The sequence below is a fragment of the Lithobates pipiens genome, unplaced genomic scaffold, assembly GCF_037356315.1.
Source record: "Lithobates pipiens isolate NorthernLeopardFrog02 unplaced genomic scaffold, aLitPip1_a1.2 Scaffold_16, whole genome shotgun sequence".
In the NCBI taxonomy this organism is placed as follows: Eukaryota; Metazoa; Chordata; class Amphibia; order Anura; family Ranidae; genus Lithobates; species Lithobates pipiens.
The window spans coordinates 572,238,374-572,251,860 of NW_027507748.1; the positions used below are offsets into that span (position 1 = coordinate 572,238,374).

Consider the following 13,487-nt stretch of genomic DNA (forward strand, 5'->3'; position numbering starts at 1 on the left):
GATATATAACAGACTGGTAAACTAAACAATTAAATCTGGGTTTTATTTATCATAACATTTGGTACATGTGCAGTTAAGATTCAGCGGGTTCTGGTGAAATGCTATAGGAAACACTCAAAAGGAATGAAAAAAAAATTAAAAATTGTATGCATCCCATCCCATCCCAGCCGCTTTAAAATTGTGCACACCCATGCAACTGTGATAAACGGCGTTAAGTTTACTATCCATAAGCAATGCTTTAAAAGCCTTTACAGGTTACCACTTTAGATTTACAGAGGTGGTCCAGTGCTAGAATTACTGTCCATGATCTGACATTTGCAGTGATAACTCACATGTGTGGGACGATTGCTGTTTACGTGCGTGCGGGACCGACACATGGGTTTGCCTTTGCGTGCAAGCACGGGAGGACGGGGGCACTTTAATTTTTTTTTTTACTTATTAATTTTTTTCTTATTTTTACACTGTTGCTTTCATTTTTTATATCACTTTTATTGCTGTCACACAGAATTTAAACATCCTTGTGACAGTAGTAGGCAGTCACATGTACTCTTTATAGAGAGAATTAGTGTCTGAGCTCTGCACTTAAAAGAATTCAAAACACCAAAATCTGCGTTTATGAATGCTTTTGATTTTTCAAAACTGCCGCAGATGATTCCAGATGTGATTTCATGTCATAGTTTCCGGTTTACTGTTACAAACAGCCGTGCAAAGCTGATCCCGGCTGGACACTCGGGTCTCCCGGCAGGAATGTGGAATGTCTCCTCCCGCTGTTTTTAATAACAATCGAGCAGCTAGTAAGCCGCTCAGATTGCTATTACAAGAGAGCTGACTGCCAACTACGACAAATATCACCCTGGCACACCCCGATGCAGACGCCACCCCAGGCAAATGCCTTGTTTGCCTCGAGGCAAATACACCCCTTATTGTGGTGCCATCCACCAAATCACTTCAGCGGCCTACATGTGGGCGAGCCTGTAAGGAGTGCAATGGATAAAATACATTGTGTAGATCTTGGACTTTTTGAGTTTAGAGTCACTTTAAGCGTGAGCTACTGCAAACCACTGGACTACACCAACTTTAATAAAAATGTATTCTAAAAAAGGTACATCCAAAAAGAAAAGGAAGCTACATAACTCGCTATATATGATGACTGTTTATAAACAAACCTAATTTTCCATTTACTTAAATTTTTTTTAACCTTTTTTCTAAGTGAAAAACAGACAGACCAGAAGAACAGAACAGTAACTAATGAAGATATATACATATACACGTACATATAGACATTTATCTACCAATTTAATCTGACAACTCCCCCTTTATCAAACCTCCTACCCTAGAAGTGACAAGATAATCTGAATTACTACAAGATAACCTGCTTACATTTCTCAGCTATTTTAATCATATACTTACATAAAAACTGAAACATATTTCTATTTTATGCACTTATTTAGTGATAGTGAAAATGTGTAGGTCACTTTCTTATTCTAGTACTAGACTGCAGGGAAACAGTATCTGTTCACGGAGAGAGCACTGATGATCCCAGATAACAGCTGCCATGAAATACAGCACTAGACAAAACAACGCCCTGAACCTTCCTATCGGTTTGGAAAGCAAGAACTTAGCATGATTCGCTGCCCAGAAATCATCATGATGCATGTTCTATGTACTGTATATTAAGGAATGAAGGCACTCAGCATAAATCCCATGGATATGGGATTATCTTATGCAATCTGTCACTGTACTGCTACTTATAGAATGCATCCATTGGTAATTGATCAAAGTAACTCATTCTGTTGATGAACCCCTGTATAGGTCCCATAATAACCCCCTTTGGTTTAATCCATCTTTGGGAGAGCTTTATTAATTGGAGCTTTATGAGCCCGTTACATGATAAAATATGTTCATCAGTTATACTTAAAAAAGGACAGTTTAGTTCCTTTGAACACTTATGTAGGACTTTTGGGATTCCTAGAACCTGGCCTTTTAAATATATACAGCTATGCGATAGCTCAGATACAATAACATGTATCTACCCACAGTTATTGCCTCCACTGATAGGATGATTCAATTGAGATACATACATCAGACCTGCACGTCTATTCCGTATGCATACAAGTAGAGCTGCATGGTTAATTGTTGAGAATTGTTATTGCAATTTTTCCCCGTTGCGATCTTGACAAAGTATTTCCCAATTCTTTCCATGCAGAGAATTCTCTCTTCTCTGCTAAAGCCAACAGCCATCAAAAGAAAGCTATAAACATTGTAAATATTTGTCCTTTAGATCAAAGGAATACACTTTGGTGTATAAATGATGGAAGTTTAACCACTTAAACCTTTTTGTGACGTTTGTTGGTTTCAAGTTAAAATCGTTAGTTTTTTTTTTGCTAGAAAATTACTTAGAACCCCCAAACATATACATATATATATATATATACATATATAGATATATAGATATATATATATATATATATATATATATATATATATTAGTAGAGAACCTTTTTTTGTTTTTAGAATGTTTATTCAATTTTCTAAACTAGCGGGTCAATTTGACATTTGTTTTCAACCGATGTGGTGAGAAAATTTGAAGGATAGGGATGGAATTTTTTTTTCAAACAAGGAATCTTTATATTTCAGTATTTTTTATTGAAAAAGATCAGATAATGTGGATGGACATATTTTAGCCACCCAGGTAGGGACCAAGTACTAGGGTAGAAGTGTTTTATAATTAGCTTCAATTAGCATTGCATTAATGGAAACTTTAGATGAAGCATAAGAAATGTCTTGCCACTCAGGCAAATCAAAGGTAAGATTCAGATCCCCTTCCCAGTGATTCATATAAGGAAGCTTTTAATTTGGTTCAGTGAGGGAGGCGTATGCAGATACCCGTCCCTTCAAAAAGACCCCTTGCTTGGCAAGATAGTTCAAAAGTTGTGAGTGTAAGGGGCCCAACTAAGATTATGTTTAGATCTGACAAAAGATGCAATTTGGTTATGTCTAAAAATTTCAATAGGGGCATCTGCAGCATATCTTTAAAGTATTGTAAGGAATATAATTGGTACCCATTAAGATAATTATCAATCCTTAACAACCCTTTGTTGAGCTACCACTGGAACAATCCAGGTGCCAGCCCAGGTAGCCCCTATTTTACACAACCCAGAGTCTACTGTGTATGCAGGGATGATTGAGATTTGCGGTGACGCACTCTGTTCCAGATGGCTAATGAGGGTGACATAATATAGGAGGGTGTAAAATGGCTAGGAAGCCACAGTAGCGATCCTATGGCAAAGGGACAACAGCAGAATGCCTCAATAGAGACCCAAAGAGGTGTAGATCCTTTAGTAGTAGCATAAGCGAGTTAGACAATTTGAGCAGCTTGAATATAGGCTTGTAGATTGGGAAGACCAAACTCACCCCATGGTTGTGATGCATATAATGTCAGTTTATTCATTCAAGATTTTCTGTTACCCCATATAAAATCGAGAACATGAGCTTGCAGACACTGCAGGTTGTCTCTCAAGACTGCTATTGGTTATGTTCCCAAGTAGTAAAGTATCCTGGGTAAAAACGTAATTTTGATCAATTCTAAGAATAATTCACCCAATGACTAAGGTCTTGTTGAAATCTTTTCAAAACAGGAGATAATAGGCCCTATAAAGAGTCAATAGAGGATGTTAACTGAATCCCTAAATATGGAAGGGAGTGTTGCACCCACTGAAAATTATAAGTATCCCGAAGGGCCTGTGCCATTGAAGAGGGCAAGAGCCATTGTTATTTGAAAGTTCAGGGAAAGGCCAGAAAGTTGCAAATATTGATCAAGTAGAGATAGTAAATTAGACAAAGTGACTTGAGGATTAGTAATATACATAAAGATATCATCGGAAAATAAGGCGCATTTATGTTCTTCTTCTGCAGAGCAGACACGATGAATGTTGGGGTGGGAGCAAATCACCATAGCTAGGGGTTCAATTGCTAATGCAAAAGGTAAAGGAGAGAGGAGGCAGCCCAGTCTCTTACTGCATCGAATAGTTAATGATGATGATTTATAACCTCTTATGAAAACTTGAGCCAAGGGAGTGCTATATAAAGTTTTTAATAAAGAGAGAAACGTAGAGATGAACCCAAAAGGTCTCTAAGGTGGCAAATGGGCAATACCAATTTAAGCTATCAAAAGCTTTATGCAGATCTAACAAGAGAAGCATTCCAAATTGCACGTACCACGGAGATCGGTGTTATGGACCTACAAATCTGATCTAATGTTTGGCTTCTAGTAATAAATCCTGAGTGATCTTTATGAATATACTGTGCCAAAAAAGTATTAAGACTTAAGGCCAAAAGTTTTGTAAGAGTTTTTAAATCACAGTTAATTAACAAAATTGGTCGGTAATTAAGAATATCAGTAGAATCTCTATTAGGTTTAGGAATAACACTTATGCAGGCCTTAGTTTTGTCCAGAGGAACCACTTCACCATCCCAAAAAGAGTTAAAACAAAGAGCCATATATGGGACCAGAAAACTTTTTAGAATAATTATTAGGAAGACCATCAGGGCCTGGTGACATGTAACGATAGCATCTTAATGGTATCATGAATCTCCTCACAAGTAAAAGGTTGGACCATGAGCTCCATATGAGCTTCCCCAATAGACAGGAGAGGAAGATTTCCCAGGAAATCTTTAATAGATGAAAGGGGAGCATCTCTGGGTTGACCATATGGATCAGCATAAAAATTTTGACATTCTTGAAGAATTTTTTGGGGATCCTGAGATATATGCCCCCCCCCCCCCCCCCCGAAAGTCAAATTTTGGGGAGAGCCAAATGAGAGTGTCTAGGGGTGAGTTTATGCACCAATAGAGATCCCGGTCGATCACGTGAAAAAAACGTATGATTTGTCCACCGTAATTGCTTTTCTGTTTTTGTGGCAAGACAAATGTTAAGTTCTAAGTGGGCTTGTTCAAGTTTGGTTAACAAATTGGAGGATGGGGAGTTTTTATGTTGGGTGGCTAGAGGTTCTTATACCTTATTTGTGGCAGATATCAACTCATCACAGGCTTTTTTAAGTCTGGAGGACAACTGGATAAAAAACCCTCTAACAGAGGCCTTGTGTGCAGCCCAATTAATTGCAATGGCAGTGTCTTCAGCTTTACTAACTTCAAAATAAACCTTCAAGTGGGTAGTAATATTCAGACAGTAAGATTAATTACTGAGGTGGGATTCGTTTAGACGCCAATGTGATTTGGCCATCCTGGTTGTCAGATCAGAAAACAGCAACATTACTGGATCATGGTCTGACTAGGGAGAAGATATTATTTTAGCAGAGCGTAATTTAGGTAGGAGTCCCGAGAGAAGAAATACAAGGTCAATTCGAGAATAAAGATTATGAGCTCTAAAAAAATGGGAGCAATCTCTCAATGCGGTATAAGCCTCCCCCCAAGCACCAACAAGATCCTAGTGATATAGCAATTGAACAAATTTATGACTTTGTTTAGTGGGGGAATCGAAGAGTAACAGCATGCGATTTAACTAACACGTGGTCTAAGGAAAAGTTAGAATCCCCGGCTAATATGACATCCCCCTCAAAGTAAGGTGCCAAGGACTGAAGCAAGAAATGAAAAAATTCTACTTGGTTCGTATTAGGAGCATAATAAACCAAGAAAGTCACCAGGTTCTGTCCCAGATGTCCCTTCACCAAAAGATAGAGACGCTTCTTATCTCTCAGAACTTCAGTTTCCATAAACAACAGCCATCTAGCTAGACAAAGTGCCACTCACCTGTTTTTCTGAGGCATTTTCAAAAAAACAAGTAGGAAAATCTGTGTTTATATATCGGGGGGGGGGGTTCAAACAAACACATTTTTAACTGTGAGTGTGGTTTTCATTCAGTAAAGTCCGTTCACTCCAAAATCCAATGTTAAATACAAATGTTTTTTTGAAGCACCTTCAAATGACATTCGTCATGCAATCAAATGTATTGATGAGAATATTAATTTGAACGTTCCTTTGAATAGTCAACTAGTGTATGGCCAACATTGTACTGTATGGCACATACACATGACTGCACTGCGCCCTTATTTACTCCATATGCCCTTAGGCTGGATTCACACCTATGCTTTTATAGCGCTTTTTTGCATTTTTCAGATTTGCACTACAGAACGTGTTCCATAGGAAACCATGGTAAATTGACTGTAATGCAAATCTGGAAAATGCAAAAAGCGCTAAAAATGCATAGGTGTGAATCCAGCCTAAGGGTGCATTTATAGTACAAAATGTTACTTTCATTTATATGCTTATTTTTCTTTTATTTAAAGTGTTTTTAACTTACTAAAGGTTTTATTGCATGGATCAGCTAAAATTCACCACATGCAAGTTAAACTGACATTATGGCCAGTGTTCTGTATGTAAAGGTCAATTATTGAACTGTTTTTTTCTTTGCTTGCGACTGACAGATTTGATGATGGCTCACTTAATGTTTTCAGGTAGGAATAAGATATCAATTTACAACAAGTAAAGGCTTGCAGTTGTTTAAGCTGTCATTCCCTACAGTATGAAAGGCAAGTATATTAACCAACTTTTTTTATCCACAGGGTTTTTTTGTATTTTTTTTCTTTAAGTTTGCTGCAGTGATTTCTCATGCGGGAAGGGGTGAATCAGCAGACTTTACTTGTTTTGTTAGTCCCGATTTAAAGTCTTGTATACCTGATGTTAAAAACACAATTTTATTCATTTAATGTTGCCGTTTGTGTCCTATTGGGGAGATTTCTCCTCTTCACTTCCTGCCCTGGAGACACAAAAGGAAATGAGAGAAAATATCTCCAAGGTTAAGGGAAATTCCTCTCTGAAGCATCAAACACAGGGGATCTTTCCCCTCTGTTCCTGTTATGGTGACAGCTGTAAAATTTTGTATCTCCCATCAATTTCTACTCCACTATTTGAAACTAAAAAAAAGTTGGTTTTAGACACACTTTAAATAGCTAATGTGAAAAATAATGATTGTAGGCATCAAAACATTTATGAATGTTAACTGAGTATCCTTATATCTGTGATAAAATGACAAAAATAACATAACTCAACATAACGGGTATGTCATTAAAGAATCTTTTGGTAGGTTGCATAGTTAGTCTGACACTGTGACTGAAGAAAATTAAAGACAGCATGACCAAAGATGGCCAGCAGTGACAAGGGATAGAGAAAAGCTTCAGAGGTCCAGAATCCCAAAGAGCTGAAAAGATCTAAGACAGTGAGCATACTAATTTCTTCCTGGGCAAGTTGACTTTTTTTAGTGTATTTTTTTCCCTCTTTCAGTGTCTAAAATGTCTAGTCAATTTTCATTCATTATAAAGTGTTTGGTAGACAATAGCAGACAGCTCAAAGCTATACTTGATAAGAAAAACAGATTACCTTGTGCATCTCCTCCCGATGTAAGCACTGCAATAGCTCTACCGATTCCCAGAGTTTGGGCCTCATGGTGCTTATCTTTCCCCAGCATTTCGTTACCTGCAAATCAAGACAAAATCCTGCATGAAACCAGCTAGGGACAGCCTGTGTGCCTCTGAGAAGCTCGTGAAGTGAGCTAGAGAGAAGAGTCTGCAGTATTTTGTAAGTCACACTATCCCCAGCATTACAGACTTCCCAGAATGACAAGTCAAAATGTCACTACAGGTTACTTTCTATGCAGTGTCAGCCAAACACTACTTTCTATGCAGTGTCAGCCAAACATAATTCTTTATTCACATGCAGTCCAGTCAACGTCTGCTTAAAACAGGCAAATAAACAAACACAAATAATGGTGCATGCGATATTCATTCTTAATGCTTGGAGGCGGAAGAAATTATGGTGAATCACATCAACTCAATAACATAGTTCAATGCTAAAACCAGCAAACTGGTAGAAATAAAAATCATCAGAAAAGAAAAATAATTAGTAGTTTTTAATACATTTCGTCAGTGTCTCTTAAATACCTAAACATTGCTATGTTATCTAAAGCCAGTCTGAGAAATTAATAATAATGTAGCAAGAGGGTCTTGCACCAATCTCAATCAGTAAATCCTCCATCAGTAACCAGAAAGGATGGAGGAATCTCCACTGCTGGTTAATGTATTAAGGCAGCGACAGCATTCGTGGCTGCCTGAATAACTGAATGGCGCCTACGTTTGAAAGTATTTTCTGCCCAGCTCAGTGGATTTTTAAATCAACTTTTGTTGAACTGGGTGGTGCTGACAGGTCCACCCACAGTTTGAATTTTGTCCGATTCCTGCTAAATCAGTCAAAATCCCAGTTATCAATGACCAGCTTAAAGAGCAACTTCAGGCACCATTCAATAGTCTGATGCATGTGCCAAAAGTCTCTGCCCGGCCATCGGGACTTGGCAGAGCCCTGCGATGCATCTGTGCTGAGCTGTGCTCACGCATGCACAGGAAAAGAGGTCCTGGACCTCCTTCACAATGGCGTGTTTGCACATGGAACACGGCAAATTCACAGATGTGCCCAAAGGTCAGCACATATGTGCAGGGGTTTGTAAGTCTCTCCTAGGTGAATAAAAAAACAAAAATTAAAAAGCACTTGTGGGAGAGGGAGAAGGCTGGAGCCAGTTACATTGTCTTTTGTGGTGAAGGGCAGCTTTCAGTTCATCTTTTTTTTTTTTTTTTTTTTTGCATTTTAAACACAAAAGAAAAAAAAATCAGCAGCCGGAAGTGGCATTAAGACATAGCTTCGTCCACTCTGGAGCCAGGAGTCAGTTATTATAGCAGCATATTATACCCAAGATACTAGGCGGCACTAGCTCCAGATACAAACTGAACCCCACAGCATCCGGTCTGGCTAACTGTTGGGGAGGGATTCCGGCTTCCTCTACTCCCAGACTGTGTGCACCTAATCGGGGTGCCAAACGGTTTCATTGCAAGGGGGAAGGCTTAAAACAAACAAACAAACATATAGGTATCTAAAGCTGGCCATACGTGGCTCGATTCTGAGTCAGACAAAATTTGAGCCATTAGTGGCCCTGCTGACACCACCTGGCTGAACAAACTTTGGCTGAGAAATCGAAGGAGCTGGCAAGAAAAAAACAGTGACTGCAATCAATCAGCTTTAGTCATTGTTCAAGTATTCTAAGAGCCTTGAGTCCAAGCTGTCTGAATAAAATAGCCAGAAGGCAAGATTTATCCATTCACATTTTATTTCATTTATCAATTACAGCTACTTATGTCATGTATTCAATTTAGCTATAGAGGTCTCTTGTTTAGCAAATCTTGCTAAGATTTGTGAAAAGATACTTTTACCTCTGCATCTTTGCAATGTTTACCTCAAATAGGGATCCGTAATTACTTTTTTATTACATATGCTGTACAAACATGCACCTGCTGGTGTGGGTGGTGTAGGTGCCATGTGTTTTAGAAACGCATCACACTATCTTTTTTTTCTAACTTTACTGAAATGCCACAAAATGCCATTTCAGTGGTTGTAAACTTTTTTTTTTTTAAAGAGGATTTAATTACCTGTTCTGTGCAATGGTTTTGTACAGAGCAGGCTCCCTTACCTCCAGTTCTGGGGAACCTCCATAGCAAGCCGACTACTGTGGAGGCACTTCTGTAAGTGCACTCACAAGCCGTGCTGGTTGCATCCTTAGACACACACAGTGCGGCTGGGTCCTATCCCCTTCTCCCTCCGTCAGAGTCTCCTGTGAATACGGGAAGAAGGGGGAAGAGCTGCTGCAAACGGGACAGGGCTAGATCGAGAGAAGACTCAGGTGTTTAAGGGGGAGCTGCCATTGAAAGCATTGAAAATACAATATGTCCTACCTTTTTCAGCGCACACCCACTCAGTGCATAGATGTGAACTGAACTAACTGGACATCAGACAAAATGTCTAATGTCTGTGCCCATTGTGTATGGTGTAAATGGGTCTTCAGATGTTAACTTTTTGAAAACATTGACAAAACATGAACACATTCTGCTTCTGACAACCATAAGCAAGCAATCATAAAAAGCTAATTAATTACCAATAAACAAATTATTTTTGTACAGTGAGATACAACAACCATGTGTTTTTACAGTTTTGATGTTTTAAATCAAACAATAGGTATAATAAAAAGTAAAAGTCACCTTTCTGTGAGTCACTGAAGCTGGCAGCAGCAAAGTCCTGCTCTTCCAGGCTATCTGTTAGCAAAAACAGGAATTCTTAGGAAACATGCAATGGAAGGGTTACATAGCAACATTGAATATGCATCTAGGTTAACTGTCATAGTATCACATAAAATTAAAATTCTGTACTACTTAAAATACTCTGTGGGTTAAATATGGGCTGAAACGCAAAGCGAACACAGAAAATCATTAATAATTCACAAATCTTGGTTGGTTTGAAAAATGGTTTTACTTGAAAGCAAACAGCACTCAGTAAGCTGGTCATGTACAGCAGAAGTTACAGCCAAACATTTTAAACCCTTGACAAATCACTCAGAGCATACTGAATTGTGATTCTTAATAAGGAACCTGTTGCTATGTCAATGGTAGCTACAGTTATGCCAATTCCGTACTTCATTCATTCAAATCCTGAAAGATTTCACCTAAATACTCAATTAATAAAATCCCTAACTTACAGCAGGTATTACTATAAGTTAAATATACACATGATATTTTTATAAAATGTTGTATCCATTCTTGTCACTGGAAGCTTTATTTGTAAAATCTAGTCAAAACTGACAGCTAAAATTAAATAAAAAATAAATTAGAACTCCGCTTTGAATTGGTTTCATAAATTGTTTATGAAATTTAAAAACATATAAAATATATATTTAGAAAAGAAAAAAGATAATTGCACTACAGAATAATTTGGACCCATGTTAGGTTTTTTACCACAGTAGATCCACCCTATTCTAGTCCAGCTGTTTAATTGGGCCTAGTTACATTTATGTGGTGCATTAATGTGTATATGTTGCACATCAGCATGTGTTGTATTGAGGCAGCCCACTGAATTTGATGGGCTGCCAAATAAATAAATAATTAGCTACCACTAAATTTGGTGTGTTCTGGCATGCTACAATGCATGCGTGTTACCTTGATGTGCTGGGGTGTCATTCAAAATGAATGGTACTGCAATGCTTGTAACGTGTGTTATCTCAATGTGGAGATGCTAGTGGGCCCTATGCTCCTGGTTCCTCTCTGGTGTGTGTTTTCTATATGGTTTTTATTAAAGGATTTGCTAAGGAGATGTCGACACCGGCCTCATAATGTCACTGAGCTCCTTCAAGATTCTCCTTAGCAATATAAAGAGAACACGTTAGAAAAGCAGAGATTTCAGCTTATAGCAGACCCTTAGCGGTCACAGCAGGACTAGCACATGAAGAGGTCCCTTCCCAGATATCAGCCAGGAGGTCAAAATTTTCACCTTACCAGCTAAAATGAAAACAATATGTTTTTGCTGCGCACTCTCTTTGCAAACTCATTTGGAGAGGTTGTTGAAAAAAATATTTCACATCATAACTAAACCTAGCTTTTACAGGCCAACGCTTTTCTGCAAAGGAAAGAGAATCTAAATTGTAGCATATTACTCACAATTTGGAACAGTTTTTTTCTGATGTTGATGGTTTTTAATTACTTGTATCAAACCAAGACATCCCATGTTACTTGTTTTAAAATGCATATGAAGGACTTTAGATATATAACATTACTTCATTTTCAATTCCAACAGCATATAATTGCACATATATTTTATGGGATTTTCAAGCATGTTACTGTATTTAAATTTTTCAGAGACAAAGAACTTCCAATAAAAAGGCATGCATTGTGTTCTTCATATATGTTATATGTAGTTCTGCTGCTTAAAATAAAGAGCTGTGGTGGCCCGCAATGCAGGGCGCAGGGGCGCCGCCACCCCATCCATGTGTCCGGGCCCCCTAATCTACATGCAGGGTGCCAAACGCATGGCTTCCAACAATCTTCAAAAAAGAGTGGGCTCAGGGCGCAGAGCACTGCACCCTGAGCCCTCCCAGTTGTGTGACAATAGAGAATGAATATTTGCTATTGCCATACTGATTCTCCTCCCAGGCCAATCAGGAAGCGGGTCCCGAGATCCGTTTCCCAATTTGCCAAAAGGATAAGCAATCCTATTGGCCTTGGAGGAGACGCGGGGCCACCGTGCTGCTGAAGAGATGCAGGGGAAGTCCGACCGACCAGCCGCCAGGAGGAGCGTAGCGGTCCACGCTCTATAGACTGTTATCTCCCTCCAGCCGGAGCTCAGTACGGAGTTGGAAAGCACCCTCCATCCAGAGATAGCAGCACAGGGTAACAGAGCCAGGGACCGGGGAGGGTATGTATGGTGTGACTGGTGGGCTGGAGGGGGGGCGGGGGCCACGGTCAGGTCCGTCTGCCACCCCCCCACGACCGATGGAGCACCACTGCTCTGGACAAAAAATGCACAGATAGCAGTGTCACTGAGTAATAGTGCTGTCTGTAATGGCACAGAAAAAAGCATGCCGTTTCTCCATCTTTTAACTGCAGTAAAAATGCAGATGTATCAACAGGGACTTAAAGAGAACCTTCCCATGCAAAGCAAAGCAATAGGTTCGCTTTAACTGTTGCCCCTGTAAGGTTCTATACTAACCTGTAACTCCATTTACCAGTGGCAGTGAGAAGTCCTCCTACTCCAAATAGCAATTGAGAACTCTGTCACATTGCTTCCCAGGGTAAACAGAGTACCAGGGAAGCATAGGTAAGGTAAGCATTAGCACCCATGGGACCAGCATTAAAATCAACTGATCGCTTTGTCCTGCATGTGCCACTCACAGGCTTGAAGATGTATGCATATATCTATAAACACACGCTGAGGCATGTTTTGAGATCCCATACAACTGACTTGACCTACAAATTACAGGTTAATGCATAAAAGTAGTACTCTGGACTTTTTAAGAAAGTACCACAATGTGCATTCCTGGAAACAATATAATTTCTCATGGAATGTATTTATCTGCATTGGAAAATGCAGATGCATATCTGACGTTGCTAATAAGGAAAATTCAACCAGGGCAAGGTTTGCTCTGTTTATTTTTTTAAGGCTGCAATATTTTTAAAGCAATTTTGGTAATTTTCTGTAGCAAACATTAGTTATAAAGACAGATTTGCTGCTTGTCATTATTTTGTGGTTAAGCATTTATAAAAAAATAAATAAAAATAAAATACAAAAAATACAAAAAATACCTAGATCAAGGTTTTAATCTAGGCCAGTGCTCGGGTCAGGGTCAAAGGTCAATATAAAACTTTTTTTTTTTTTACTATTTTGGGACAGTTTTCCTTTGATAATAAAAAAAAAAATAAACAAAAATAAAGAGATATCCATTACCATTTACCACCAAATGAAAGCCCAATTTGTCCTGAAAAAAATGCAGTATAATCCACCTGGATGCACCAAGTAGTTGTGATATGTACCATTTTACTAACAATTCAAGTTGCAAAATTGTGCTTAGGCATGAATATTTGTTTTACCCTTAGGCGTGAAGGGGT

The 13,487-nt window shown here is 38.7% G+C and overlaps 1 protein-coding gene across 2 annotated transcripts in view; it reads right to left on the minus strand.

Annotated features, from left to right (window-relative positions):
* Window positions 1-13,487, minus strand: part of PFKM (phosphofructokinase, muscle) — a 139,764-nt gene that overhangs the window by 98,751 nt on the left and 27,526 nt on the right. For both annotated transcript variants that reach the window (XM_077483731.1, XM_077483730.1), the window contains exons 2-3: window positions 10,095-10,148; window positions 7,396-7,491 (exon numbers count right to left, since the gene is read on the minus strand). In XM_077483731.1, coding sequence (XP_077339857.1) covers window positions 7,396-7,491; window positions 10,095-10,148 — 150 coding nt within the window. The remainder of the gene's footprint in view (window positions 1-7,395; window positions 7,492-10,094; window positions 10,149-13,487) is intronic.